Source organism: Akebia trifoliata, chromosome 15 (genome assembly GCF_017979445.1).
Source record: "Akebia trifoliata isolate Shusen 1 chromosome 15, ASM1797944v1, whole genome shotgun sequence".
Taxonomy (NCBI): Eukaryota; Viridiplantae; Streptophyta; class Magnoliopsida; order Ranunculales; family Lardizabalaceae; genus Akebia; species Akebia trifoliata.
The window spans coordinates 2,991,330-3,019,280 of NC_141389.1; the positions used below are offsets into that span (position 1 = coordinate 2,991,330).

The 27,951-nt window shown below is 36.0% G+C and overlaps 1 protein-coding gene across 5 annotated transcripts; it reads left to right on the forward strand.

The window, feature by feature from the left end:
* Positions 1-27,119, forward strand: LOC147383919 (protein SEMI-ROLLED LEAF 2-like). 5 transcript variants are annotated; one of them, XR_015172989.1, is made up of 21 exons: positions 1-201; positions 374-660; positions 4,941-5,015; positions 6,497-6,612; positions 8,749-8,863; positions 8,973-9,101; positions 17,099-17,146; positions 18,644-18,840; positions 18,941-19,137; positions 19,298-19,590; positions 20,196-20,345; positions 20,452-20,880; positions 21,012-21,161; positions 21,674-21,746; positions 23,321-23,448; positions 23,970-24,170; positions 24,284-24,424; positions 24,499-24,630; positions 25,393-25,614; positions 26,431-26,786; positions 26,888-27,119. XR_015172989.1 is itself a non-coding variant. In XM_086426520.1 (21 exons), exons 3-21 carry the CDS (start codon positions 526-528, stop codon positions 26,578-26,580), a joined length of 3,081 nt encoding a protein of 1,026 aa, XP_086282646.1. In that variant the 5' UTR covers positions 1-201; positions 374-413; position 525; the 3' UTR covers positions 26,581-27,119. The 5 variants fall into 5 exon arrangements, 4 of the variants coding, with proteins under 4 accessions (XP_086282646.1, XP_086282644.1, XP_086282645.1 ...); XM_086426520.1 differs by having other exon boundaries at positions 374-413; positions 525-660; positions 26,431-27,119; XM_086426518.1 differs by having other exon boundaries at positions 26,431-27,119.
* Positions 27,120-27,951: the final 832 nt, after the last annotated feature.

Genomic DNA, 27,951 nt, shown 5'->3' on the forward strand with positions numbered 1-27,951 from the left:
GAATAGAGAGATAAATACAGGTAGAGAGAGAAACAGAGAGAGATAGAAACAGAGCGAGAAAGAGAAACAGAGAGGAGAGATTTCTACATAAATTTCGCTTTGGAGGATGTCGGAGATCCGGTGCTTTCTTGCATAAATTTTAGGGATTTCCGGCCTCCGATCTGATCTTCATCTGAACTTCCAGGCGACGATCTGATAGAGGTATCAAAATTAACAAAAATAAATAAATGTTTCAATCGGAAAAATGAGATCTCATATTCATTTTTGATTATTCGAATGTAGATCGATCATTTTTATCGAATTCAGATCCTCAAAAATTTGTTGAATTTAGGTTTAATTTCGAGATTTATTGATTTTGAATTTAAAATTGTAGGCTGGTCCCGGAATCTGAAAGCTGCCAATTGTTGCAGGAAGTAATTTTTCCTTTCTCTCTATCGGTTTCGTCAATTTGAGGTTCCGATCAATTCGAAAGGGAGGAAAAAAGACATTTTTAAGGAAGCCTTGTAATTTTTTGGTTGAATTAGGATGGGTTTGATGTCGAGAAAGGTTCTTCCAATATGCGGAAGTCTTTGTTTTTTTTGCCCTTCAATGCGTGCGAGATCAAGGCAACCGGTGAAGCGGTACAAAAAGCTGCTTTCGGAAATTTTTCCTCGTTCTCCGGTTAGGCTTTCGATTCTTAAGATTGTTGAGATTCCTAATTATAAAGTTGTTGAATTTCACATATTTTTGTGTTATATTTTGATTTATTTTGGTGAATTAGATTTCTAATTTTAAGTTATTTAAAATGATAGTATATGGTTGTTATGAAACATCTACAAAGCCTTGGCTGAGTTGCAATGTTCTTGTTAGTATTTGGGTTCAATCCTTAGCTGAGTTGCAATGATAGTATATGGTTGTTATGAAACATCTACAAAGCCTTAGCTGAGTTGCAATGTTGTTGTTAGTATTTCAATCCTAATTTTGATGCTGATATTATTATGAAATGTGAATAATTGGTGTTGGCATTTATATTTTTTATTCAAAACCCTGAAAAATGTTGTTTTAGAGACATAAAAAACTCGACCAAGTAGGAAAATATGTTGAGTTTAAATTTACTTCTAATGTTTATTATATAAACTCCATTGTGCTCTTTCATTTCATATTTATTTTTATATTTTTGCAAAATACCCATGACAACTCAGGGATAAGAATTTTGAGATTTTGCTTGATCTATTATAATTTTTTTTGGAAAATTACCAAAAAAGGGTCAAAGTCTTAGTTAATTATATAAAAAAAATAACAAATTTTAAAAAATTACCAAAACAACTTAAATCGCTGGACTGTCCAGCGTTTTAGTAACTCATTGGACAGTCCAATGTTTTATGTTATTTTATGATTTTGAATAACAAAAATGCCCAGTAAAGACCTTAATAGTAGAGGGACATTTTTTATATTTTAGTTCTAAATACAATATAAATCGTTGGACAGTCCAACATTTTATTTTATTTTATGATTTTGAATAACGAAAATGCCTAGTTAAAGACCTTAATAGTAGAGGGACATTTTTGATATTTTAGATCAAAATACAATATAAAACGCTGGATTGTCCAGCGTTTAACTTGTTTTTGGTAATTTTTAAAGATTTGTTTTTTTATATTTATAATTAACAAAGACTTTGACCCTTTTTGGTAATTTTCCCTAAATTCTTAACTAGGGTAATGCAATATTTTTTTAATATTTGACAGGTGAATGGTTAGTAGTTAGTAATTAATACCTAGTAGAGGTGAATGTTGGTTTTGAACCCAGTTCATGGTATAAACAGCGACATAATCTATCTCGTTACTGGAATTAACATCGAAATGTTAAGATCATTTATCTATTGTCCCATATCCACTGTTATTGGTTTTCCATAGTTTTGTTAGACCATGTGTTTGCTTTTGCACAAAATAGTGAACGGTCTCTCCAATGCATAAATGGTTGGAGTTCAAATTTGTATTGTCTTTGGTTGATTCAAGGTGCCTGCTAACTCTGTTTCTATATGCTAAAATTGTTTTACCTAAAACAAAAATGCATTAGTCAACTTTATTTAAGAACATCTTCAGCTTAGTTGTTGCATGAGTAAGTTGGATTTATTTTTGTACTTAAAACGATCAATATGTTTCTGGAGGGAATTCATTTCTTTACACAACATCCAAAATTTGATTGTGATTTACTATTGAAAAAAGTCAATTTGCTCTTGTGCTCAATAATGATTTTTCCGATGACAATTTCTTTGGCCTGTAGCAGTAACTGAAAGAGTTCCTTGTTTTGGGTTGAAGCTAAGATTTTTTCGATCTTTTCATTTTTCTTATTAATTTCTGGTCTTTGATAGGGGATTTACACTTTGCGGTGACACTATAGAATTCAAACCCTGAAAAGTCTGGGTTACATATGGCAGCTTAGGTGGTGGGTTTGAAGGGGTCCACCTGTCAAACCACTTCACCACATCTCCATGTTGTATAGTTGTCCTTTGCCATGTGGCAGAGAAGGGAAGGTTTCTTTTGCCTTCTTTTTTCTGTTAAAAAAATTCGAGGGTTAACATTCTTAAGGAAAAGTGCAATACATCATATATCAGATGGACCTTCTGGATTCACCACTTTGTGTCTTGGGTAGCAAGAAATCCTGTCTTGATTATTAAATCTGTCTTGACATCCCATAAAGTCTTTTCCATTTTGGGTAAGTTGGTTAGGTTTTCCTACAAAACCTATTATATATTCTTGGAGAAGATTTTTTTTACGAAATGAGTTCAACCAGTGTAATTTTCAACGACTTGTAGTGGTTTGATATCTAAGAGCCCCTGATGCACTAGCGTTTTCCTTTGGTTTTTAATAAATAATTCCTATGGAAAGAAAAAGGTCCCATTGTCGCTCACTCCTGCATTTGTATATCCTTTGTGGAATATTTTTTTTTTATAAGTAGAAATTTTATTGAGAAGTGGTCGAGATGACCAACAAATACAGACCTTTTGAAGGAAAGCTCCACCCAACCCATCTCTGGAACAAAGCAAGGACTGATCTCGGTAGACAGCCCACAATACCAAACAAATCAGTCGCATGCTCCCAAACCCAGCAAGCATGATGACAATCTTATCCACCAGACACATAGGACACGCATTCAGACCCCATACACCTCTCATGAGTTGGTCAACATGGTAATTCTTCCAAACCCCGCACTCCAAACAAAGAAAGTCACATGAGATGAAACCTAAACACCCCACACACTTACACCTGGAGGAGAATCCTGCCGAATCAAAGAGTTGTAGAAAGAGTTATGTGCTTATATCCAGATTTATCTAACTGTGATTTCTTACATCATTATAAAGATTTTTTTGGTGAGTGTCTGTTTTCTATGCAAGTTTAGTGGGGAAGATGCGCATCACATTCTTATCCATTGCCCTTTCTCTTCAGTACTTTGGCGCCATTTTCTGTCCTTGTTCAAAATTCCTTGGATTTTTCCACTGTCCATTATGGCACTTTTCTAATCATGACATTTGTTGGTATTCTTCTCAAAGGAAAAGATCTTGTGCAGTATGAATCTTTTCACCGTTTATTGTGCTATATGGAGAGAAAGGAACAACCATGTCTTCAAAGGGAAAGAGAGCTCAATTCAGGAAGTGATTATTAATGCTATGGGGTATCTTTTCTTTTGGAGTATGGTCTTCAATGAATTTGAAGCACTTTTCTTTCTTCCTTTTGTAATCTTTTGAAGTAGAAACGCATTATTTGTTTCCTAATGCCGTTTTGGACAATACCAGTTATTGGACCAAAAATAACTTTGTGGATTTCATAATTTTGAAATAAAGATTGGGTCATTGCACTGTTTACCTTGATCTAAAGATGAAAAGTACTGATCCCTTTAGCTCGTTGTTTTGATTTTACTTTATAATGAATGAATAGAGCTCTTACTCTCTGCCTGTTTTGATGGTTACATCTCTATGTATATTGGGAAGCCATTAATCCAGTAAATGACTCACCAATCTTTGAGATAACTCTACTACAAATACCTGTAGGATTAGATTCCTGATTTGTTTGATTTCTTTCAACCTTTTTTTAGTCTTTGTATGCCAATTTTTCTTTACATCACATGAAAAGTTGGCATTTTTCTATTCCAAAGTATGAGGGCCATTTCTTATGGCAAACCCACAATCTTCTAATGAAGAGAATATATTTTTAAGGAGTTCCAACATAAATCCGGGTTGTTTTCCCACCCTCCATGACAGTCCTGGAAATTGAAGGATCTTGATTCTTACTACCACATCCACCCCAATTAAGTATTTCCAGGCTAATGGTGCAAAGTACTTGAGTGCTGACATATGCCTAGTTAGGATGCTATAGAGTTTTGTTAAGTATCCAAAAAACCAAGTCAATACTCAATTCAATCCGCAATGTTGTGAGATGAAAATCCCAGAATCACATACGGTGAACTATGATCTTACGAACGCCCATCTTAATCCCCTTGGGGCTGGCAAAGTTTCATTAGTTTGTCAGACATTCTTCTCCTTCTACAACCTCTAAGGAATGGCCTGAAACAACATAAATGCAAATGCATAGTTCTTTGTTTCCAGTCATCCTTCATTACTTCTGATGGGTAGTTGTATTTTGAATACAGAGTTATGTGGATATTTCGTCTATAGAGGTTATTACATCATTCATCCTTAATTAGAAACATTCATGTCTCAGGTTTACACTTTGTACAAAATTAAAAATCTTCTTTGTCTCTGCTTTTTTATGGTCCTATCTTCTTATACCTAAGTGGGGATTCAGCATGTTAGTTTCATGGAATGGCATGATACATTCAATTGTACTTCAATTCAGTCTTGTTGACATTATTGGTCTTTTTTTTATATTCTTTAACGTGTTTGGCTCCATGTAGAACTTCCCATGTTTATCTGATGATTGGTATTTGTCTCTTATTCTTTGTAGGATGAAGAACCGAATGACCGAAAAATTGGAAAACTATGTGAATACGCCGCAAAAAATCCTTTGCGTATCCCAAAGGTATTGTCATATTCATTTTCATATGAAAATCCTTGTAAAACTGGGCTATGTTCCGTAGGTGTTCAATGACCACATTTGTGCAAAAGCTTGAAACTACGGCTGAATCTTGTTGATCTATTGAGCGCTTCTAATATTCACTTGTTTCGATTGACGTTGATATTTTTCAAGCTGCTCAAAAAGTGATTGAAATTTTTGTTCTAGAATTATTTTTCTTGTTTTCTAGAATTCAAATTTCACACCAGTACTGGATGCCCCTTTTGCTAATACTTAAATACTCTCACAAAACAATTATAGAACAACACTTCTTGAACTTCGTACTCCTTTATAAACCCATTCCATATGTTCAATCTGTTTGGTGATGCTCATATAACCAGGGTATCTAACACTGATTTTTCCTATTGTATCACCTTTAGTGAAAATAATGCATGTTGTGGATATTATTTTGTATTGGTCAATCTTAATTTGTATCACCTTTATTTCTCCATTTTTATTTATGAAGTCTAGATTGGTTGAAGCTCTATACATTACATAATTGGACCACACACAATTTTGAATGTTTAGTGTGAAAAAAGAAAATAAATCAGAAATTTGAGCGTGAATGTGCTCAAAAATCCGGTTTTGATGCGTTGGTCATTTTTAATTTCTATCAAATCTATTATGACTTCGAGGCTTGTTGACATATTTCATTATTTTTTTATGAGTAGGAGTAATTTTATGGAATGAGAAAAAAGAGAGACAAGAAGATACATATGATGGAAGAGTTTTTCCTCATTCAAGATGGAACACAAGACAACAACATAATGATCTGCTCTAACATCTCCTTTCTAGAGCCTGAAACATACATTTGCCCAGTGTCTTGCCCTCTCTCAATAGAAATTTTCATTTTTTTTTTCCTTTGCATTATAGCTCAAAAAGGTTGCAGAAGATTTAGAAATATCCTAGAAATGTGAGATGCGATATGTCTACCGTCCCTATGAGTTGCATATGAATTCTATATTTTCCTATTATTAATTTTTAATGGGAATGGATATTGTATGCTATTTTCTCCATTTTTACTTTCATAGAAACTATAATGTTGAATCTGAGAACAGAATAAATGTGGTGACCAATATGTTGAAGAAAATGCAGTTTTTTGCTGTGCTGTCATGCTTTAGTCTTGAGTTTGATGCCTCTCAACTACAAAACTGTGTTTTGGTATCTTCAACTCTGCTCATTATTGAAAAGGATGATCAAGAACTGTCCGGAAAGATAGTATCGAACAATGTGGGGAACACTCCTAATAATTTTTTTATTTTAAATTTCATGAATACATCCCCTCATATCCTTGCTTGCTTTTAACAATTGATTGGAAATGTCTTCTTATGCTGAATGACAGCTCTCTCATAGTCAAGCAGATTGTCTTTATCAAAGTTCGTATGTTGAATTTTTGCTAATGGTTTCATTGTTTACCTATTGATGGAAGTTCTGGATCTGATTATCAGATCACAAATTCTCTCGAGCAAAGGTGTTACAAGGAATTGAGAAGCGAGCACTTTCAATTAGCAAAAATTGTCATGCTTATTTACAGGAAATTGTTAATTTCTTGTAAGGAGCAAATGTGAGTTCTTTTTCTTTAAGGCGTTCTTCACGGTCTCTATTCTTATGCTGTCTGGAGTATATGCAAACATATATCTGCAATTGTGTTCTTAAATTTAAGGGGCATGCCATCGCTCAACTATTATATTTTGTGGCAATGATTTTTAGGAAATCTGGATTCTTTAGAAGTAAAAAAAGTATATGCTACAATGACATAAGAACTACAATGCTGGTTGTTTGTGTTCCTAGTGGGTTATTGTTTCATTATACACGCAGTTTTGGTACTTGAAATGCCTTTGTTTACTCAAGGTATATCTCATTCATTTAAAAACTGACATCGTCACTGAGCTGAATGAAAAAAATTGAGACAACGGGGAGAGAGACTGACACTTATTGAGAACACGCCAGGCAAATCCCCATGTCTTCCTCCAGTCACCCCAACATGAACCGAGGCTTTCAATTTCTGAGCCTTTTTCACAATCCACATCACAGGTTTGAAGAGCTGTGTACCATTTTGTAGATATACCGTTGTTAATATCTGGAATCCTTTTAACTAAAGTGGCCAATCCTTTGTCAATCACTAACTTGAATTATGAGTGTGTGGATTCAAACAACTCTTTTCTTTTCTCCAAATATTGTTTTACTGTGTTATTTCCATTCCCCAAAAGACCACATAAGAAATAACTTTCATGGTTTTTAACCCATGGAACCAAAGTGCTCTCTTGGCATGGAACAGACACAGTTTGAGGATAAATTTGGTCCTGAATATCAGGTGCCCCTTAGTATCAGTATATGGTCCATCTCAGTCATCTCATGCATGATTGCAATGACATACAGGCAATGTTTTGAATAAGGTGCCTAACCCACTTGAACAACGGATTGTTACCAAATAAAATTTTGGATCATAAGATTCCCGGGAATTTCTTGATACTGGATGGTTAAGGGAACTGTGGAGATTGAACTTTGGCAATCCATGTATGCTGGAAAACTAACTTCCTAGAATACACGTAATAGAAAATTCTACGGTATTATACCCAACTAGCTGGAACTTTCTTTTGTGAAGTTCCGCCCCTATTGGTTATGAATTTTCTTCATTGATAACAACCATGTTGTGTAGTTGTTTATGTTTAAGGAGGTTATGTGATGGTTTTCCTACTTTAAGGATAATTTTTCAATATTGATGTGACATTTGGTGGTACTGCCTAATTATAAGATTAGCAACGGAATGTAATATTTTGTTGGCTGGTTCCACCAAAGTATCAGCACGTGCAAAGTTGCAGTGAGGCATATTTTCAAAATTGTTGCACATTTGGTTCACCAATTACACATTTATTATGCTGACTATAATATTACTAAAAGTTGGTTGTCCAATTTTTTTTAATGATGACTATAATATTATTGGATATTTATAGTTTAATATAGAATTATTATTTGTCCTTCTTAATGTAATATTTCTTATAATATATTTAGAAACTTAAATATATAAAAAAAAATTACATATTTTTAAATTATTCAGCAGGATGAGAAGAACAAAGGTAACTTGACAGTAAGGTTAGAATGAAACCATTTACATACCCTTTATCACATTTGACCGGACCCTTGAACTTGTAATGCAAGAAATGGATGGCTGATAGTTGGTTTGTTAATACAGCCAGTCTTTCTTTACAAATTTTGAGTATCTATGTTTAATGGCTTAATGATTGGATGATCCTGAGGTCTCTGCTATTGCATCAGAGATTTTTGCCAGTGGTCGTCATTTGTCTATCTTGCGTGTCACTGATACTTAAAAAGACCATCTTGCATTCCATTGTCAATGTAGAAGTAATTTTATATGACTTATTTGTTATAAGAGGCTCGGATACCCCGGTTTATGCTATCTTTTTGTCTCATTCTTTATAAATCATGATTTTCTAGTGTGGGTTTTTGGGTTGCGCCTAGGGTTTTTTACTATATATTATGCATGAAATGTGTGTTTCTTTCCCTAACTTGGAAGTTGACTGGGTGTCTTTTTAATTACCGAATACCCACTTTCTAGCTGCCACTGGTTTGATGGTCTCTCCTGTTAAATTTTCTTGTGCATTGTTGACTCATCAATAGTCATAGCTACGTGAATTTTGTTAAACTTATCTTAATTTTGGTCTGTAACAATATGTCACAGGTCACTGTTTGCAAGTAGCCTTCTGAGCATCATACACACACTGCTTGATCAAACACGGCAGGATGAAATGCGGATTATAGGATGCCAAACACTTTTTGATTTTGTAATTAGTCAGGTATGCAGTGCTAACTGATTTTTATTTATTCAGAATAACTTGATGTCAGTGTACAAGTTTCTTCCTATTGGAGACTTTAGATTAATATCATGTCACTGAATTGTAACAGACGGATGGTACCTACATGTTCAACTTGGAAGGTCTGATTCCAAAACTTTGTCAGCTAGCACAAGAAATGGGTGAGGATGAGAGGGCACAGCATCTTCGTTCAGCTGGGCTTCAGGCCCTTTCTTCAATGGTATTCTATCCTTCTTCAAATACATGTGATTATGTTTGCATCTTTTATTTATTGCTCTCTGGGGGTACATTTATAGGTATAACCCTTGGATAAAGGAATGATAATGTCATAAAATGGTTAGTGGTATCATTATTCAAAATTTAAAGGCTGACATTACGGCTAAAAAAGAGACAAAAAAAACCAAGCCAAAGTTATTGATCATCATAAACCACTGTTTCCTATCTGAAAACCATATGCTCAAACAAAATTCCTTTGAACTCTGTGAAAGGACACCCATCAAACCTTTAAATTCCAAATACATAGAAAACATCCATTCAGAACTCGTAACTTAATGATATTCTTTTCCTCTTTCAAAACATTTCATCAATCTTCAAATGTAGTGATTCTTGTAGTCTTGTTTAACTAACCTCTTATAAATGTGTTCTTTTTGCCTACCCTATTAGTTTGACATTCTAGATATAACGGGCTCAACAACATTAAACTGTCATCATTATATACTCTTAATTTTTTCTCTTGCTTTCACAATTTACATTTCTCTTTGCAAGCAATTTTTCTACAAAAACTCGTGTGGATAGATTATTATTAATTGCTAGATGCACCACAAGCACTTTTTGGTACACACAGTTATCCCTGACGTCTTAGGCATTACGTGTATAGCTTCCATTTTTCTATCAAAAAGATATAGTCCTAGAAAATTGCAATATTTATTATATGTTCAATGTGTCAACATAAGCAATAGTTCTTTGCCATGAAATTGTAGAAATTGTTGACAAACCATTTACCTCAAAAGATCGATCTGATGGGGAAGGCACAACTATGAATATAAGAGGGTCACGGGTTGAATTGGGGCATGATACATGAGCACATGACACCCGGGAGTGGAGAAGAATAACACAACACTCAACACTCCTCCTCACCCATAAGGGTGAAAAATTCCCTCGAGGAGATTCGAACCTGTGACCTATTTGAACCTAGTGCTTTGATACCATGTTAACCAACCAACTACTCTAAAAGACTGATCTGTTGAAGGCGATAACAATGAATATAAGAGGGTCACAGGACTTGACTGGGGTACGACACACCCGAGAGTGGAAGAAAATATACACTCAACACTCCCCCTCACCCATAAGGGTGGAAAGATTTGAACTCGTGACCTACACTAACCTAGTGCTAGAAGAATAGTGGAATGGAAATCGTCAAGTCTCAATTAGAGATCTTGGCAGGTATTTTTAGTAGTCAAACAGTCAAAAAGACTAAAAAGTCCTTACAATAAGAAATATGAAAATAAAGTCTATAACTAAACAATTAAATCTAAAATAACTATATTATTTCCAATACTCCCCCTCAAGCTGGGGCAAATATATCAACTAAACCCAGCTTGAAAAGATGAGAATTCGTGATAGAAGGACCAACAGACTTCGTAAGCATGTCGACAAGCTGATATGAAGAAGAGACGAAAATTGTCTGAAGATCACCAGATCGAACTTTCTCCCTGAGAAAGTAAATATCAACCTCAATATGCTTAGTTCTTTCGTAAAGGACTGAGTTAGAAGCAAGCATGATAGCAGACTTGTTGTCACAAAACAAAGTAGAAGAACCAGAAATAAGAAATCCCAACTCCGTTAGCAAAGATCGAAGTCCTATTAGCTCACACGTGCAAAGAGCCATAACACGATATTCAGCTTCAATAGAAAAACGAGAAATCACATTTTGTTTCTTACTTTTTTATGAGATAAGATTGTTATCATAAAAAATACAGAAATCAGAGGTAGATCTCCTATCTATAAGAGAACTAGCATAATCAGCATCTGTAAAACAAGACAAATGTGGCTGAGCAGTGGAAGTGTAGAAAAGTTCAAAACCAAGACATGACTTCAAGTAGCGAATAATCTGATAAATAACATCAAGATGAGAAGTACGCGGAGTATGCATGAACTGACTGACTGACCACACATACCACAAAGGACAAGTCGGGTCTAGTGTTACTCAAATAAATCAGATGACCTACAAGTCTTTGATAAGAAGAATGATCTGATAAAAGATCACCAGAGTCAGCTTGAAGACCGTGATTCTGATCCATAGGGGACAAAGCAGGAGGACAACCAAGCATCTCAGTGTTCTGAAGAAGATCCAATGTGTATTTACGTTAAGATAGCGAAATACCACAGCGAGAGCGGGCCACTTCTATCCCCAAGAAGTATTTGAGTGGACTTAAGTCCTTAACCTCAAAAGCATGACCCAATACCATCTTACTCTGTCAATCCACTGTGCATCATCACCAGTCACAATAATATCATGCACATAAACCAAGACAATAGTACAACGACCATCCACTCCTTGATGAATAAAGCAAGTGTGATCTAAGTGGCATCTCGAAAACTCCATAGATAAAATAACCTCAGAAAAATGCTGAACCAGGGTTGCGGGGATTGTTTCAGGCCATACAGAGATTTAAGAAGGTGGCATATCTTCCTAGAATACTCCCCCTGAAGAAGATACTTAGGAGGGGGGTTCATATAAATAACCTCAGTCAAATCACCATTTAGGAAGGCATTCTTCACATCGAGTTGGTGAAGTGGCCAGAAGTGACATGCAGCTAAAAAGATAAGAAGTCGAATTGTGGAAAGTTTGGCAACCGGAGTAAATGTGGCACCAAATTTTTTCTAGGAGTCTGTGTAAACCCCTTAACAACGAGGCATACCTTATACCAATCAATAGTCCCATCAGCGAGATATTTGATAGTGAAAACCCATTTGCAACCAATGGTTCTCCCCTCAGATGGAAGGGCAACAAACTCTCATATATTATTTTTCTGCAAGTTATCCATCTCAATAGTCATAGCTCTAGTCCATTAAGAGTCTCGCAAAGCCTCTGATATAAATCGAGGAGCACAAATAAAATCAATAGTTATAAGGTAAGCCTAATAAGAGGAAGAAAAACCCTAATAGGAAACAAACTGGGCAATAGGATGATCAGTCACACACCCCTGCTTAACTTTGCAAATGGCAATAGGCAAGTGAAAGTCAGAAATAGAAAGGAGAAGGACTGGTATATGTGTAGAGGTAGGAGAAGATATACCTAAATCCAAGGAGGAGGTTGGCAAAGGTGGAGGTGGGTGGGGCCAATGAGTTTAGACCTTAAGTGTTTGCGAAGATGGAGAAAAAACTGGAGAAGGCAACACTATAGGAGACGGATCCTGCAAAGTAGTAGAGTCTTGCAAAGCAGATGTGGTACTAAAGTATGAGACATTTTCAAAGAAAGTAACATCAAGGGAGTATATGACACAGTGGGAAACTGGATCATAACACCGATATCCTTTTGACATAAAGGAGTAACCTTAGAAAACGCACCAAATAGTTTTATCATCCAATTTTGTGCGATTAGGAATTTTGTCCTAAATAAAGCATGTGCACCCAAAGACTATAGGTGTAATGGGGAGAAATACGCTATCAGGTTAAAAGGCATGAAGGGACTCTTGTCCCTCTAAGAAGCGACTCAGGATGCGGTTAATAAGAAAAGCCGCAGTGAGAACTGCTATATTCCAAAATTTCTTAGGAACATGCATTTCTCAGAGAAGACACCAAACAATGTTCATGAGGTGGCAATTCTTACGTTCCGCCACTCCGTTCTACTCAGGAGTATAAAGACAAGTCAATTGGTGAAGGATAACATTCTCATGAAGATGGGACCGAATCCCATCAGATATATATTCCCCCCATTATCAAACTGAAGAGAGTTAATAGTGATATTATACTGAGTTTGAATCATTTTAAGAAAATTGACAAAAATAGGAAACACCTCAAAACGAGAACGCATCAGATAAACCCAAGTGCAACGAAAATAGTCATCAATAAATGTAAAATAAGCAGTAACAACGGAAGGCTCACATACATCAGAATGAACTAAATCAAATATTATATTAAATTGATGCATACGAGGAATATAAGAAGTACGAGTGCGTTTAGAAAGTTCACACACAGAGCACTGAAATTTATGTCCACTACAAGCAGAAAATAAAGAGTATAAGTGCTGAAAATTGGCATGTCCTAAGCGAGCATACCATAAATCTAGATTCTGAGAGGAAAAAGTGTGACTTCCAGAGGAGGGAAGCATAGAATTCGGAACAGTAGTAGGTTGAGATCCAAACAAGTACAACTCATCCCTTTCATATTTCTTGCCAAAAATCCTCCTCGAAGTCAGGTCTTGAAAAGTACAATGAGTCGGAAAAAAAAAAGGTAACTGGACAATTAAGAGACTTAATAATACTACTCACAGACAAAAGATTAAGAGATTGGTGAGGGACATAAAGTACAAAATCTAGTGAAATCCTGGAGGATAAAGGGATGGTATCCTTGTTGTGGATAGGTGTAAGAGATCCATCAGTAAGGCGAAGCTCCCTATGGGTGGTGGGAAAAATAGAAGAAGTAAAATGGCTAGACTCATCAGTCATGTGATCAGAAGCACCATAATCAATAACCCATGTCAGAGGAGCAGAGCCAGACTGAGTGACATGGAAAACAAAGGATGTACTTGGAAGCGTAGTAACTGAGGCCACAGTCGAGGATGAGTGAGTATGAGCATGAATCTGATCCCAGACAATAGTAGCAATCTGAGTCTGTAGCTGTTGCAGATCAATAGTGCTAAGTAAAGAAGGAGAACCATTGGAAGGAATGGATGACAACTCCACTGTAGCGGCATAAGGAGCAAACTGACCCAAAGATGGAGTGGAAGGAGATCATGGTATCAGATGAGGATAGAGCTAAAAACAGCGGGCCGTCTCATGGTCAGTCTCCCTACAATGATTGCAAGTAAGGTCACTCTTTTTACCACGACTAAGGCGATGACTCCCGAATCCCAAAGTATGAAATTCAGGAAAACTCGACTTGGCAACTAAGACCATCTGATCTGTAGCTGGAGCAAAAAGAATCCCAGGGACCGGGATCTGAGAATGAATAATACGACGACAACGCTCATCACTATCAATGGTCATAAATATCTCAAATAAAGAAGGTAAAGGAGTGGTATTGAAGATCTGTGTCCGAAGTGCCTAAAACTCAGGACGTAAACCCATAAGAAATTGGTAGGTCTAATGTCGGGCAATCCTCTTAACCACATAATTGGCTGCTTCTGAAGACAATTCAGCCATAGACTCATAATAAGAAAGTTCCTCCCAACGTGACTGAAGAAATCCAAAGTAATCAGCTACACTCTGAGTCCCTTGTATAACTTGGGCAATGTCTTGATAGAGCTCATAAATCCTCAATTCATTCCTGGCATGTGCATATGTCTGAGTAAGTGCTGACCCAAAGAAGAGACAGTCTCATAGTACATGAACATGGTATAGATGCGCTGCTCCATAGAGTTGAATAGATATCCGAGGATGGTGCAGTTGTCGATCTCCCATGATTCAAATTTGGGATCAGTAAGGGGTGGCTTAGTAACTGTGCCAGAAAGTCATACAACTTTTCTTCTACTACCAAGATAAAGTCGCACAGATCAAGACCATGATTGAAAGTTCCGACCATCGAGAAGAGTAGTGGTAATACGTTAGGCTGAAGAATTAGACTCAAAAATTGTGGCGGAAGTCATAATGGATTGTTCCAAAGTCATTGTTTTGGTTTGAAGGGAGGTCTCACGATCACCAAATAGCAAAGGACAACCTCAAACAATAACAAACAATAAAGAGAGGGGGGGGAACTCTATCATACAACCCAGCCAAACTCTACTTACAGCGGTGCTGCCAGTCCAAACCTTAGCCTAGATGAACCAGAAAGAAAGGGTGCAGCCACACCAGCCCTATGCCCTATCACAAAAAATTGCACTCGCAGAATAGCAGCACAAACCAACACCAAAAACGGCCCAGCACTATCGCAAGACACCCACAAAACAGCCCAAAACAGTCCAAAAAATAAAGCACCAGCACTATCGCAAGACATACAGTGATCTTGCACTTCCCAAATCAGGGGACAAATAGCCCTAAAACAGCCACACAACAGCCTGCCCTAAACATGGATTCAGAAAAACTCATTGCAGTCCAGCAGCAAAACCAATTGACAGTATGTATTACAGCCTACAGTGCAGACTTTTCACAGACCAGCCTTATCGCAGCATGCAATCGGGACACTTCAGGCCAAAAATAATAACAAAAGAAGAAACCCCCGAAGGGGAAGTCCTTACACGATCCTGCTGCTAGGTTTGTGGAGTTCCAAAAACAATCAAAAAAGTTGGAGAAGAAGAGTAAGGTGAGGATGTTTCAAGGAGCCAAAACCATGGAGGGAAATCAGCCCAGGGAGAGCTGTCGATGGATCTCTATGGCTTTGATACCAAGAAGAATAGTGGAATTGAAATCTTGAAGTCTCAATTAAAGATCTTGGCAAGAATTTATATTAATCAAACAGTCAAAAAGACTAAAAAGCCCTTATAATAAGAAATATGAAATTAAAGTCCATAACTAAACAATTAAATCTAAAATAACTTTATTATTTCCAATAGTGCTCTGATACCATGTTAACCAACCAACTACTTCAAAAGACTGATCTGTTGGAGAAGGCGCAACTATGAATATAAGAGGATCATGAGTCGAATTGGGGCACGATACATGAACACATGACACCCGAGAGCGGAGGCGGATAACACAACACTCAACAGAAATTACCAGCAATGCAGCAATGTTTTTTGTTTCCAGACTATCAGTTCAATTCTTTATTTATACTTGAGGACACAAAGATTCATTAAATGTCATCACAAGGACACTCCATAGTGGAAGAAGCAGAGTCAAACATTGCTCTTGTTGCAATAGCGCTTGTAGAGATTAGCGCCAAAAGACAATATGAAATTTATAGTTAAGGACTTTTATACAAATTAAATGGTATAACAGGGATAACCTAATAGGGACTATTATGTAATGATACTATGAAAATAAAGAGAAAAAAAAAAAAATGCATCCCCATAAGGCTTGCATCTTAGTCAAAACTCATGTGCCTCCCCGAAGGCATAAGATTTTTCAACCCCTCTTTGAATAAGGTGCAAACCTTTGAGGACAGAAATCCTTTCCTTAAAGCCTTAAAGGCCTATTTTGACAGTCTCTCCCTGGTGCCAGTTTCAAGGCGTAGGCCTCCAACACTTCTGTAAACTTCAAATCAAACCATCGGTGATAGGGGGAAAAGAGGAAGATTGTTTTACCCTACAATAAAATACCTCATGATAATCAATATAGGAAAGTTTGTTGGCATGTTATGTTGTGGTACCCAACACTGATGTGAAGTGTTAAATGCACTGACCCCACAAAGCCAATGCACCAACGTGCAGATACAGTTTACTTGATATGTGAATTTTTAAAATGGTTAGTATATTTTGAGTGCACAACACCAACAGAATGCGTTCAGATAAGGTGACACATTAAAAATCATAAAAGTAATATTAGAGAATTTTTTTTGGATAAATTAGCATTTGTATGAGAAAGTGCATATATTCTTAGAAGAGTGTCATTGTTGTTAACCAACCAACTACTCCTAAAGACCAATCTGTTGGAGAGGGGGAGAACTATGAATATAAGAGGGTCACAGGGCTTAACTATGGTATGACACACCCGAGAGTAGAGGAAAATATACACTCAACACTAGTTGCATATGTTGTTGATATGATAAAGTATTTGAAAATTGAAAGGGTAAAAACCTTTCACTTTCTGTTTTTCTTGACTCTTTTGTACATCTGACTTTTGATATTATATCTTCTGTTGACGCTGTTTATTTTAAATACCATACTAATGTTTCCATTGAACTTAAAATGTTATTCAACTTTAGCTTGGTCAAATTTCCTTTACCAAGGACCCTAAAATAACATTTTTACGTGGTGGTTAATGTCATTCTGCATGTCAAGTTTTCATAATTTTTTTTTTCAAATCAACTTCTCTTTGTTGCACTTTGTCCTGCTTATTGGGATTATGATGTCTTTGGGAACCTCCACTCACGTTGTTTTATGCTTCATTTAATGCCCAGGTTTGGTTCATGGGTGCATATTCTCATATTTCGGCTGAATTTGATAATGTAAGTCAATTGATTCTTCATAGTTATTCCTAGTGAGAACACATATATAAGAATTTTCTCTACCATTTCCACATTCTCGTTTGTTATTTCTCCTCTTCACTTTCATGCTTATTCCTTTTCATAGTAATATCTGTACTATGATTTGCGACTGAAATATATGGATGATTTAGGGGAAGGTGCAGAACAATCATTCGTTGTAAGAATACTCTACCTCCATGTAATGATTGCTGGTAACAAGTGTTTTTTACCCTATTTTATGAATGAGAGTTCAATGGTTGCTGCTATTACTGAATTTTTTTTTTTTTGCTACCTCAATCATACACTTCGGCGTCTTTAAATTAGGCTGTCTATTTCGTATACCTTCCCCATTTATCCTTTTAAAAGATTCTAAAGTTTACAACCTAGGAAGCAGTGACCAAGTTCTGAACTCCATTTTCGAGGTAAACTTGGTCAATGAAGAATCAAAACTAACACGTGGAGAGTTATACAAGTCTATGGAACTATTGTAAAATTTCAGTAATTACGGAAGTTTTTTGAAATATTTCCAAAGTATAGAAGCAGTTTATGATGAATTAAGAATTGATAAGAAAAAAAGGCATGAAAGGCATGTGAATACTTCCGTAACTAACCATAACACCAAAATTTTGGAATAACACACACAAGATCAGTAGCATTCTGCATATATAAGGTTTTAAAATTTGATTTTGGTGACTGTTTTATCCAGCCTAAGAATGTAATCGGTTCCATAATAAATATTTCCGTGTTTTTAAATAATAAAATTAGTAAGTATGATGTGGAGTTAGAAATATTTTAGTGATGTGCCTTTTCGGTCCCTGTGGGTAGATCTATTTTGGTATAGTTCATAAAAAATATGTTGAAATTTAATACCACATGTATATATTAAAGAAGTATGTATCTAAAAATGGACACTTTTGAGAGCCAAAATACTAGTTTAAATGCTCAAAATATCTAAGTTGGTACCTCAGTGAGGTGGTAAAGTGTGTGCTTGATAGTACCACCTTCACACTTAAAGGTGTATATATCTCTGTGTTTATATTTCGATTAACATTGCAGAAATCGACTGAATTTTTTAAAGTAAAATGGGATAAAAACTCAAATATATATATATATAGATATATGTTTCAGAAAAAAAAAAAAAAAAAAAACTCAATAGCACTGCTGAATCATACTGAATTTTGTTGATTTATTATTGGAATTTTTATTTCTCTCATCAAGTGATATTTCATTTAGATCCCTTTAATTTCTGCTTTGATTTTTCTGTTTACTTGGATTTTCAAACCATGACTAGAGGCAGCATGTTTGACCATAGAAATACTATCCGAACACTGTTCACTCTGTTTTATGATTTGAATGAATTCTCAGGGCATCCTTGGAATAGTTCTAGCATGAAAGTGTTCTTAGCTTCATCATTTATTTCTATATAAAGACCTTATGCTGTTTAATATTCTTCATCATTGTTTATTTCTTCATTTACAGGTTGTTTCAGTAATCTTGGAAAATTATGGAGGCCCTAAGAAAAACTCAGATGACAATGAGAAGCAGGATGCCCAAAATCGGTGGGTGCAAGAAGTGCTTAGAGTTGAGGGACATGTCTCTCCTTCAACGGCTGTCTTAACAAGTGTTCCTTCTTGGAGGAGTATGGTGAATGAGAAAGGTGAAATAAATGTGTCTATGTAAGTCCTCTTGCCCCACCCCAGTATCATATAAATGTATTTTACATTATCTTATGCAACGAATATCTTTGTCATCATATCACCTGTTATCATTTAATAGGGAAGATGCCAAGAACCCCAACTTTTGGTCTAGGGTTTCCCTGCACAACATGGCCAAGCTAGCCAAGGAGGCTACAACCGTACGTCGTGTGTTGGAATCCTTGTTTCGCTATTTCGATAGTGGCGATTTTTGGTCTCCTCAACACGGGCTTGCTCTTTCTGTCTTGCAGGACATGCAGTTATTGATTGAAAACTCTGGTAGAATTAGTTTCCTTTCAAACCTCCTTGTTTTTACTTATATTTCCATTTTTGAGGACCCAACCAATTTTCTAAACAGTAATGCTACTTTGCCATTTTCTTTCTGTATTTTGTTCGGGTTTAGATGCTAAACTTGGTTAATTTTTAATTCAACTTGCAGGGCAGAACACACACTTGTTGTTGTCTATCTTAATAAAACATCTTGATCACAAGAGTGTCATTAAACAACCTGATATGCAGATAAACATTGTTGAAGTCACCACTGCCCTTGCTCAACACTCCAAGGTTCAGTCTTCTATAGCAATACTTGGTGCAGTAAGTGACCTAATGAGACATTTGCGGAAAAGCATACACTGCTCACTTGATGATTCAAACTTGGGGGTTGACATAATTAAGTGGAACAGAAAATTTCAAGCTGCTGTGGATGAGTGCCTCGTGCAGATATCAAATAAGGTGCCATTTTTACTTCCATATATATATATATATACATATGAACCTTAAGTATCGTAGCTAGTAGAAACATGAGTTAGTGCTAGTGCTGGTGTTTGTGCATATTTCAGTTCAGGGACAAATGTTTCTATCTCAAATAATCTGATGGACAAAGTTTTACCTATTCTAGAAGTTATACAGAAACTCAAAATCATGTAAAATTCGGGTTGTCTTCCCCTTTCGGTCAAAGGTCTTTTCGAGTCTTGGTTATGCATGGGTTCCGCTTTCCCACTAGTTAAACGTATTTTATGGTCTCTTACTCCTTTTGCCATCTACTGGAGCATTTGGAAAGAAAGAAATCGCCGGGTTTTGAAGGAAAGGAAACCTCACTTGATAGCATCATTGTGTCAGTTAAAGGATTTTTATTCTCTTGGTGTAAAGCCTTTGATGAATTTAAAGGTGTTTTCTTTGAGGACTTCATGAGGAGATGGGATTGGGTTTGTAGATTGTATTGGGGGTCTAGTTTTGCTTGTATTATTTCTGTTGGTCACCTTGACCACTTTTTAATGAAATCTGCTTTTACCTAAAAAAATGATGTAAAATTGGGCTTCCTTTTGGTTAATTAATAGGTTGGAGATGCGGGCCCTCTTCTTGACATGATGGCTGTGATGTTGGAGAATATCTCATCCATCACAGTAATAGCCAGAACTACAATTTCTGCTGTCTATCGTACTGCTCAAATAGTAGCATCTGTACCAAATTTGTCATATCAAAACAAGGCAAGTTAGGCACATTTTTAGTCTAATTCTTTCTTCAATGTTTTTAAGTTTTTTTTTTAAATTCTGTATTGCCTCACATGCTCTTAAAATTTATTTTATATTGTAGGCATTCCCTGAGGCATTATTTCATCAATTACTTGTGGCCATGGTCTATCCAGACCATGAAACACGGGTGGGAGCTCACTGCATCTTTTCTGTTGTTCTTGTGCCGTCTTCTGTTTGTCCCAGTCCTCACTCAACTACTTCTGACTCACCAAAGGAATATGATCTTCGAAGAACTCTCTCAAGAACTGTGTCTGTTTTTTCTTCTTCAGCTGCTCTTTTTGAGAAGCTAAGAAAGGAGAAATGTTCCTCGCGGGAAAATTCTAGTCAAGAAATTACCAAAAAATTTGTCGTTGATGGACAACCAAAGAGCAACAATGAAGGGATTCTGAGCAGATTACAATCATCTTATAGTCGAGTTTATAGCATGAGGGCTTCCCCTGTCCCTTCAACTACCGATACAAATTCTTTGAGCAATTCAAATAAAGAACTGGTATGTACTAATTATGTCAGCTTTCATGCAAACCATCCTTAACAATGTTAAAGTCAAATTATTTGTAAACCCTAATATGTTTGCTTCTCCATCTCCTGGCATGACCGTTCTCCCATTTTACCGAACGCCAGGATCCAATTTCTCTTAGGTTGAGCAGTCGTCAGATTACTCTCCTTCTTTCATCTCTTTGGGCACAGTCCATCTCTCCTGAAAACACGCCCGAAAACTATGAGGCAATTGCTCATACTTATAGCCTGGTGTTGCTCTTTTCTCGAAGCAAGGTGAGAACTCTTGGTTTGAGTGATATGTTTGTTATTACAATTCTTTAATGATGGATTTGTAGGAGGTTCTTTTGTGCATGTATTGTTGTTTTTTTAAATAATAATGTTCATGTTTATTGAATATCTATGTTGTAATTGTTGGATGTTCTTATCTTGTTTCTTGACTTTCTTCTTTGATTTCTGAATTGATCAGTTTCTACAAGTTGTTCACAAAAAGTTTTTGTCCAATCACAATATGTAATAAAAACACACACACACAAAAAAAAAAAAAAAATGATTGCTTTATCTTGTTTGTGACTATGATTTACCTATCCTATACCTTTCATTGAGCCCCTCTTTTGTTATGTAATTTTATAGGTCATAAACTATTTCAATGTTAGATATTACTGATCAACTGGATGTCCTTTTGTTATAATTAAAAACCTTGATTTCATTTTGTGGCTTCATTTTGACAAGGTAACTCCATTTCTCTTTTTTGGTTAGTCTTTCTTATACTTTGTCGTGTCTTGCAGAACTCAAGCCATGAGGCTCTAATTCGAAGTTTTCAGCTTGCCCTTTCCTTAAGGAGCATTTCTCTCAGAGGAGGTACATTAGTAAAGTTACATTTAGTTACGAATTGTATTGCTTTTCATGGACCATTCGTAATACAAGATTTCTAAATGAAAACTACTTGGAAAAATAAAAAAGAAATACATCTGCCCGTCTTTATGGAGATAGTGTTGGATAGAGTTGTACATTGGTACTCTTGATAGGGGCAGAAGTTATCAACATGTTTAGATTAGGATTCGAGATATTTTTTGAAGGGTTAGCATGACATTAATCGACTAGTCGAGCAGTGATGAGATTGAGAAGCAATCTGAATTAGAATTTTGCCTTTCAGAAATGAATAATCGCCCGAAATTCAAAATCTGGTACTAGGGATCAATTCGCATACTGACTCTCCTAGAAAGGCAATGTATAGTGTACCAATGAATCCAGAGTTCAATACAACTTGAGACATGTGGGGGAAGGAACTTGCCATGGTTCACTTCAAATGGCACTTTCAAGTGATTCAGGTTACGATTCGTGAGAACTTGATGATGAGTAAAACATGTTAGATTCTCTTATAATGTGGATGGCCCTCTGCCGGATAGCAAACTTAGTCAAAATATTAATTTTCTTACAATACTTGTTGGAAATGTCATCCTGTGTGAGAGGTTCCCACTTTTTTGGAGACCGTTAAAGCCCTTAGAAAAGCGAAGAAACATTTGGCTTGGTTGAAAGAGACATAAATGCACTTAGGACCAGCTATTGAAAATCAGCAAGTGGCAAGTTAATGTCTGCAACCATATAATAAAAATTAGTGCATTGAATCATGTAAATGCGGGACTTTGGAAACTGATTTTAAAATTATATATATATTGTTTCTGGTTTCACTTTAATCTTGATTATCAATTGTAGATGTGGCATGTTCCTTTTAACTTTCATTCAACTTAAAATGTTTATAGTGATTGAGTGTACTGTAAATAAAAGTACCAATGATTATAGACAACTAAGAGTATTAAAATGAAATTCACATGCTTAACTTGTGGAATTGTTTCACTTCATTCTCTCACATTTGACTCGACTGAAATATGATGACCACATTTTATCTAAGCTATTTTAAGGTGTGAAATAAATCTAGATTGGAAACGTGTAGCCTCTTAGAGACTACACTTTGTTCTATATTCCCCAAGAGCAATGGTTGGACCCCATAAATAGGTGACCCAGCCTTGTTAATGGCATGGGATTTGGATTTCATGGTGGAATATCTTTGGGGTTGCCTTCAAGATATTTCTTTCATTGTCTTTGTCTGAGAGTATGCAAATAGTAAAACCTTGAACTCTAAAGATATATGAATTTCTAATCCCTACACCAGCAGATTTCATCCCCCTAAGGTTCTCTCCTGAAAGTCTGGGGGTGTTGTCTTGGATTCTTCAGAACGTAATTATTCTACCAAATTTCCTAACAGTGAGAACTTGTTGACATTGAAAGAGAGATGCTTTTAAATCAAGTATTTGGATCTTGATTTTCTATTCATAGTCTGATGCTACATTGTGACAGACCTGCTTTGAATGTTTATGGGAAGCATCTTATGTTGTGGCATCTATCAAAAACTGCTAATTCTCCACTTCATGCAGGTCCACTGCAGCCATCACGACGTCGATCCCTCTTTACATTGGCAACTTCTATGATCATCTTTACGTCAAAAGCATACAATACTCTACCTCTTGTTTCTTGTGCTAAGGCATTGCTTACAGATAAGACGGTATGTTCTTCAGTGTTGCTGACATCTGGTTCCTTTGCTTTACTTTTGCTAACCAAACCAACTACTCCAGAAGACCGATATGTTGGAGATGGGGAGAACTATGAATATAGGAGGGTCATGGGGCTTAAATGTGGTATGACACACCCAAGAGTTGAGGAAAATATGCACTCGACACTCCCCCTCACCCATAAGGGTGGAAAGAATCGAACCCGTGACCTATACGAACTTTGTGCTCTGATACCATGATAACCAACCAACTACTCCACAAAGACCAATCTGTTGGAGAGGGGGAGAACTATGCATATGAGAGGGTCACGGGGCTTAACTGGGATATGACACACCTTGGAGAGGAGGAAAATATACACTCAAATAACTTTGAATTAATAATTCATGTACTAAGAGGATATCAACTCGACTGTCTATAAATGCCTTTTCTAAGATGGGTTCCTCCTCCCTTCCTATATGTATGTATCTGACCAACATACTTTGTATTAAACTTTCTGTTGTCATAATTGTATCAGGTTGACCCATTTCTATGCTTGGTTGAAGATTGTAAACTACAGGCTGTTAATACTAGTTCAAATACTCCAGTAAAAGTTTATGGGTCAAAAGAAGATGACAATGCTGCTTCTAAGTCTCTTTCAGCAATAGAAATAACCGAGAACCAGTCGAAAGAATCCTTGGCTTCTATGATTGTGAAGAGCTTGGGAAATTTATCAGATGTAAAACCTCATACCATCTCTTTATCATCTTTGAATGCTTTATAAAATTTAAGGTATGGTTAGTTCATATTTTAATTGGAAAGTGATAGTTTGTCTTACACATCTGGGTGCAGCCAGAGTCGTCCACAATAAAGGAGCAGTTGCTTAATGAATTTTTGCCTGACGATGTATGTCCTTTGGGAGCTCAGTTGTTCGTAGAAACACCACGGCAAATCTACCATTTGGGTTCAAATGAATTCAAATCTCATGATGAGGTAATAATTTTTCATACCTTCTGATATTTTTTATTAAAATTCATAAAGACCTATACATGCATATTGTTTTTCAGCATGTTGAGCCCCATATGTTCACGGTAGATGACGATGTTGGTCCTGAAGCTTCTGAAAGTCAAGCAGATCCTAATTTGCAGTTGGTGATGCAAACTCCCAATCTTTTAAGCGTCAACCAACTTATGGAATCGGTATGTTAGCCAATTCTTTAAAATTAGAGATTAAACTTGGTAATGTATAATTCCAAAGGAAGGCACTTCCTTATTTCTTTTATAAAAGCATAAGGCTGAGGCATGGTTCTCTTTCAGATTTTATTGTATTGTAGCTGGGAATGAAACCAGTAAAATGAAATTTTTATGTGGTCTTATTGAAGTACAATGACTGCCATAATCATTTTTCAGTTTTAGATGATATTTGTAACAAAGGTATCAAATTTTGGTTTCAGTGTCTATTTGAGTCAGCCTGAAAATGGAAATATTTTAATCAGAGTGGAAATCAATACACTTCATGGAAATGATGACACTATAAGAAATTATTAAAAAATTAAAAACATGGAAACGTATTATCGTAAGTGATCAAATTACAATAATAAACATTTGTAGATTGGAAATGAGGATCATTTGCATTCTTCTACAAACAACTACAGAAATATATAATGATGTCGTATTAACTGTTTAATACTTAAATATCTAAAACACTTGCTTAAATCTACAAATTATAAAATACTACATCCACTCAATGTTTATACATGCAATTTGTACTTTTGTTGTCCTCATATTTATGAATATTTTCTCAGAAAAGAATATTTTTGTCAAATATTCATGTCGAGCATTGAAGGAATTTTTTTTTCTAAGCTTCCATGTGGGCCTTTTTTTACTTTTTTACCCCACATTTTCAAACACCTTATTGTGTGAGTGTTTTTCCTTTGTGCTTACAAAACGGAAATTTTGCAGGTCTTGGAGACTGCACGCCAGGTTGGAAGATTCTCAGTCTCGACCACTCCTGACGTTCCATACAGGGAAATGGCCAATCATTGTGAGGCCCTTCTGATGGGAAAGCAGCAGAAGATGTCCACTTTCATGAATGCTCAACAGAGACAGGAAAACTTGATTAATATCTCTTCACAAGATTATAACAATGAAGCAAAGAAGGTGCCATCTTATTGCGGTCACCAAGTGGTACTTATCCTTTCTTTAGCATACCTGATCACTCACATGCTGGCTTTCATGCAAGCAAGCAATATACATAGATCATGGTTTCAAAACTCCGTTTCATGTCTCATCTCGTTCATGAACAAGACCGAGTTGTCTCAGACGAGTGATCTCAATCAAAGACGATTCATCTCTTTTCCTACCTCTTACCAAAAGTCCTTGATTTTTTTTTTTTTTACTCAAAACTAGTCGTATTCATCCTGTTTAGGTAAGAATTTTAACCCTCATCTTCAACTTTCAAACCTCAACCGATATAGGATTTTTTTTTAATAGAAAGATAAAACTTTGGATAGAAAATTTAGGGTTTGTTTGCAATGGGTTAATGGTAGTTGAAAATGATGAATCGAAGATAAGATAAAGCTGATATAAAAAAGAAATATAAAATGCATTTTGAAGAGCTTGTAGATATCTGGTTTCGGGAAGAAAAATCTAGGATTTTTTACAGGGACTGAAAACAAATGCTTTGGGATTATAGGGGTTGAAGACGAAGATGTAGACAAGGATCTCTAATAATTACCAAAATATTTTAAGCATATCTAAAACATCCTTTCTCAATTTTCTTTTTTTCTTTTTTTTTTTCGGAGTATCTCGCTTATCTCGTTTATATTGTCCGAAATATGCGAAATCTAAGACAAGATATCCAAAATATCAAACGAGTCATTGTGAACGTTGTATCACAGTCAACATCCGTCTCCTTCATGAATGGGACCAAGATGATATTTAAAACCACGACATAGAGACATACTTGCATCCACACACATACACGCACTCTTGGTTAAGCTGACAAGCAATCCTTTCCTTGACCAGAATTTCGCTGCAAATCTATACAAACATCCATTGGCGCTGGACCAATGCCGTGTGCAACTGAATACCAGCATCAGCCCCACATCTTCAGGCTTCCAGCATCAAGCCCATACGATAACTTTCTGAAGGCTGCCGGTTGTTGATGCTATTAAAAGCAAAAGAAGACATCTTGTTTGTAGGTCAGACAAGAAAAAAATATGAGCCCTAAAGCGGTCATTCGATTTGGAGGCTAATAGGCTATTAAAAGCTCTCAAGAGCACATATTTATAAAATCCAAGGTTCGAGGTATTTCTTGATCTGCATCACCGCTACTTGACATCGCAGGAAGAACGGTCAGTTTTGCGATTGAGTTTGATTGATTTGTTTATTCTTTCATGTTCATCCCCAACATTCTTTCATTCTTTTGCTCTTATTTTGTAATTTATACTGTCAGTGAGGGAAAGTGTGTTCCTGGTTTGCTTCTTCCCTGACGTTCAAAATATCTGCAACGTACCAAAGTGGCCACCATGATTCGAATCCTCAGATTTATAACCATTTTATTATTATATTATTTATTATTATTACTCATTGTGAATGGTAACGTCTGTAAAACATCGGCTTCATCATTTATAATATTTTGGGAGATAAGACCCTTTAATAAAATTACCCTTTGTACTGTGTGTTCCCATGAATGTGTCCTGCCAAGTATAACAGTATGGATGATGTGCAGATTTCTTTTCTAATTCAACAATTATTGTTCACTAATTCCAAATAAATGCAACAAAATAATCTTCAACTTGTATTTTATGGGACGGTTGAATGGTTTATCTGATCTTTTTCATTATTTAGTAATCATGGAAAAAGTCGGTCATAGCTCTGTGGTACATTGTATCCGAATTCTTTAAGATCAAACCACGAAATGTGCAGTGTTGTGTGGTGAAGCATTTATGTTTCTATCTTCTTCGACTATCTTGACCAAATTATAGTAAGATAATTTCAAATATATGAGAGGCACGAGGTCATTCCCTTCTGCATTTTTCAGGTCTCGATGTATTAGAATTGAATAAAGTTTCAAAAGTTTATCATAGATATGCAAACTTTATCATCTTTTTTTTTTAGAAATTTATTGTGGATAATGTGAAACCATAAAGAAACTCGACATTCGTTGCTTGATGACCTCTTCTATGATCTTCAATTTTCATTCTGGTCTATCTTAGGTGCTTTTGCATAGAGAGGTTGAACTGCAGCTGGGAAGGGAAGAGTAATTTAAGTATTTTAGTCGATTGTTGTAAGCTTAATGGAATTGCATTAGTGAATAAGTTGCAACACATGAAATGTTCTACGCAACGCAATAGTTTCAGTGCCCAAACCCGAATACTTCTTTTTTTTTAGGGCTTGTTGTGGGTATCCCCACTCTTCGAGTGAGACTAGTCCCATGGTCACACCTACCACCACAAAGGACAATGTGTTGGCTCCCTAACGTAGGCTGCCAAACGCCACCCTATATATATTTTCAAG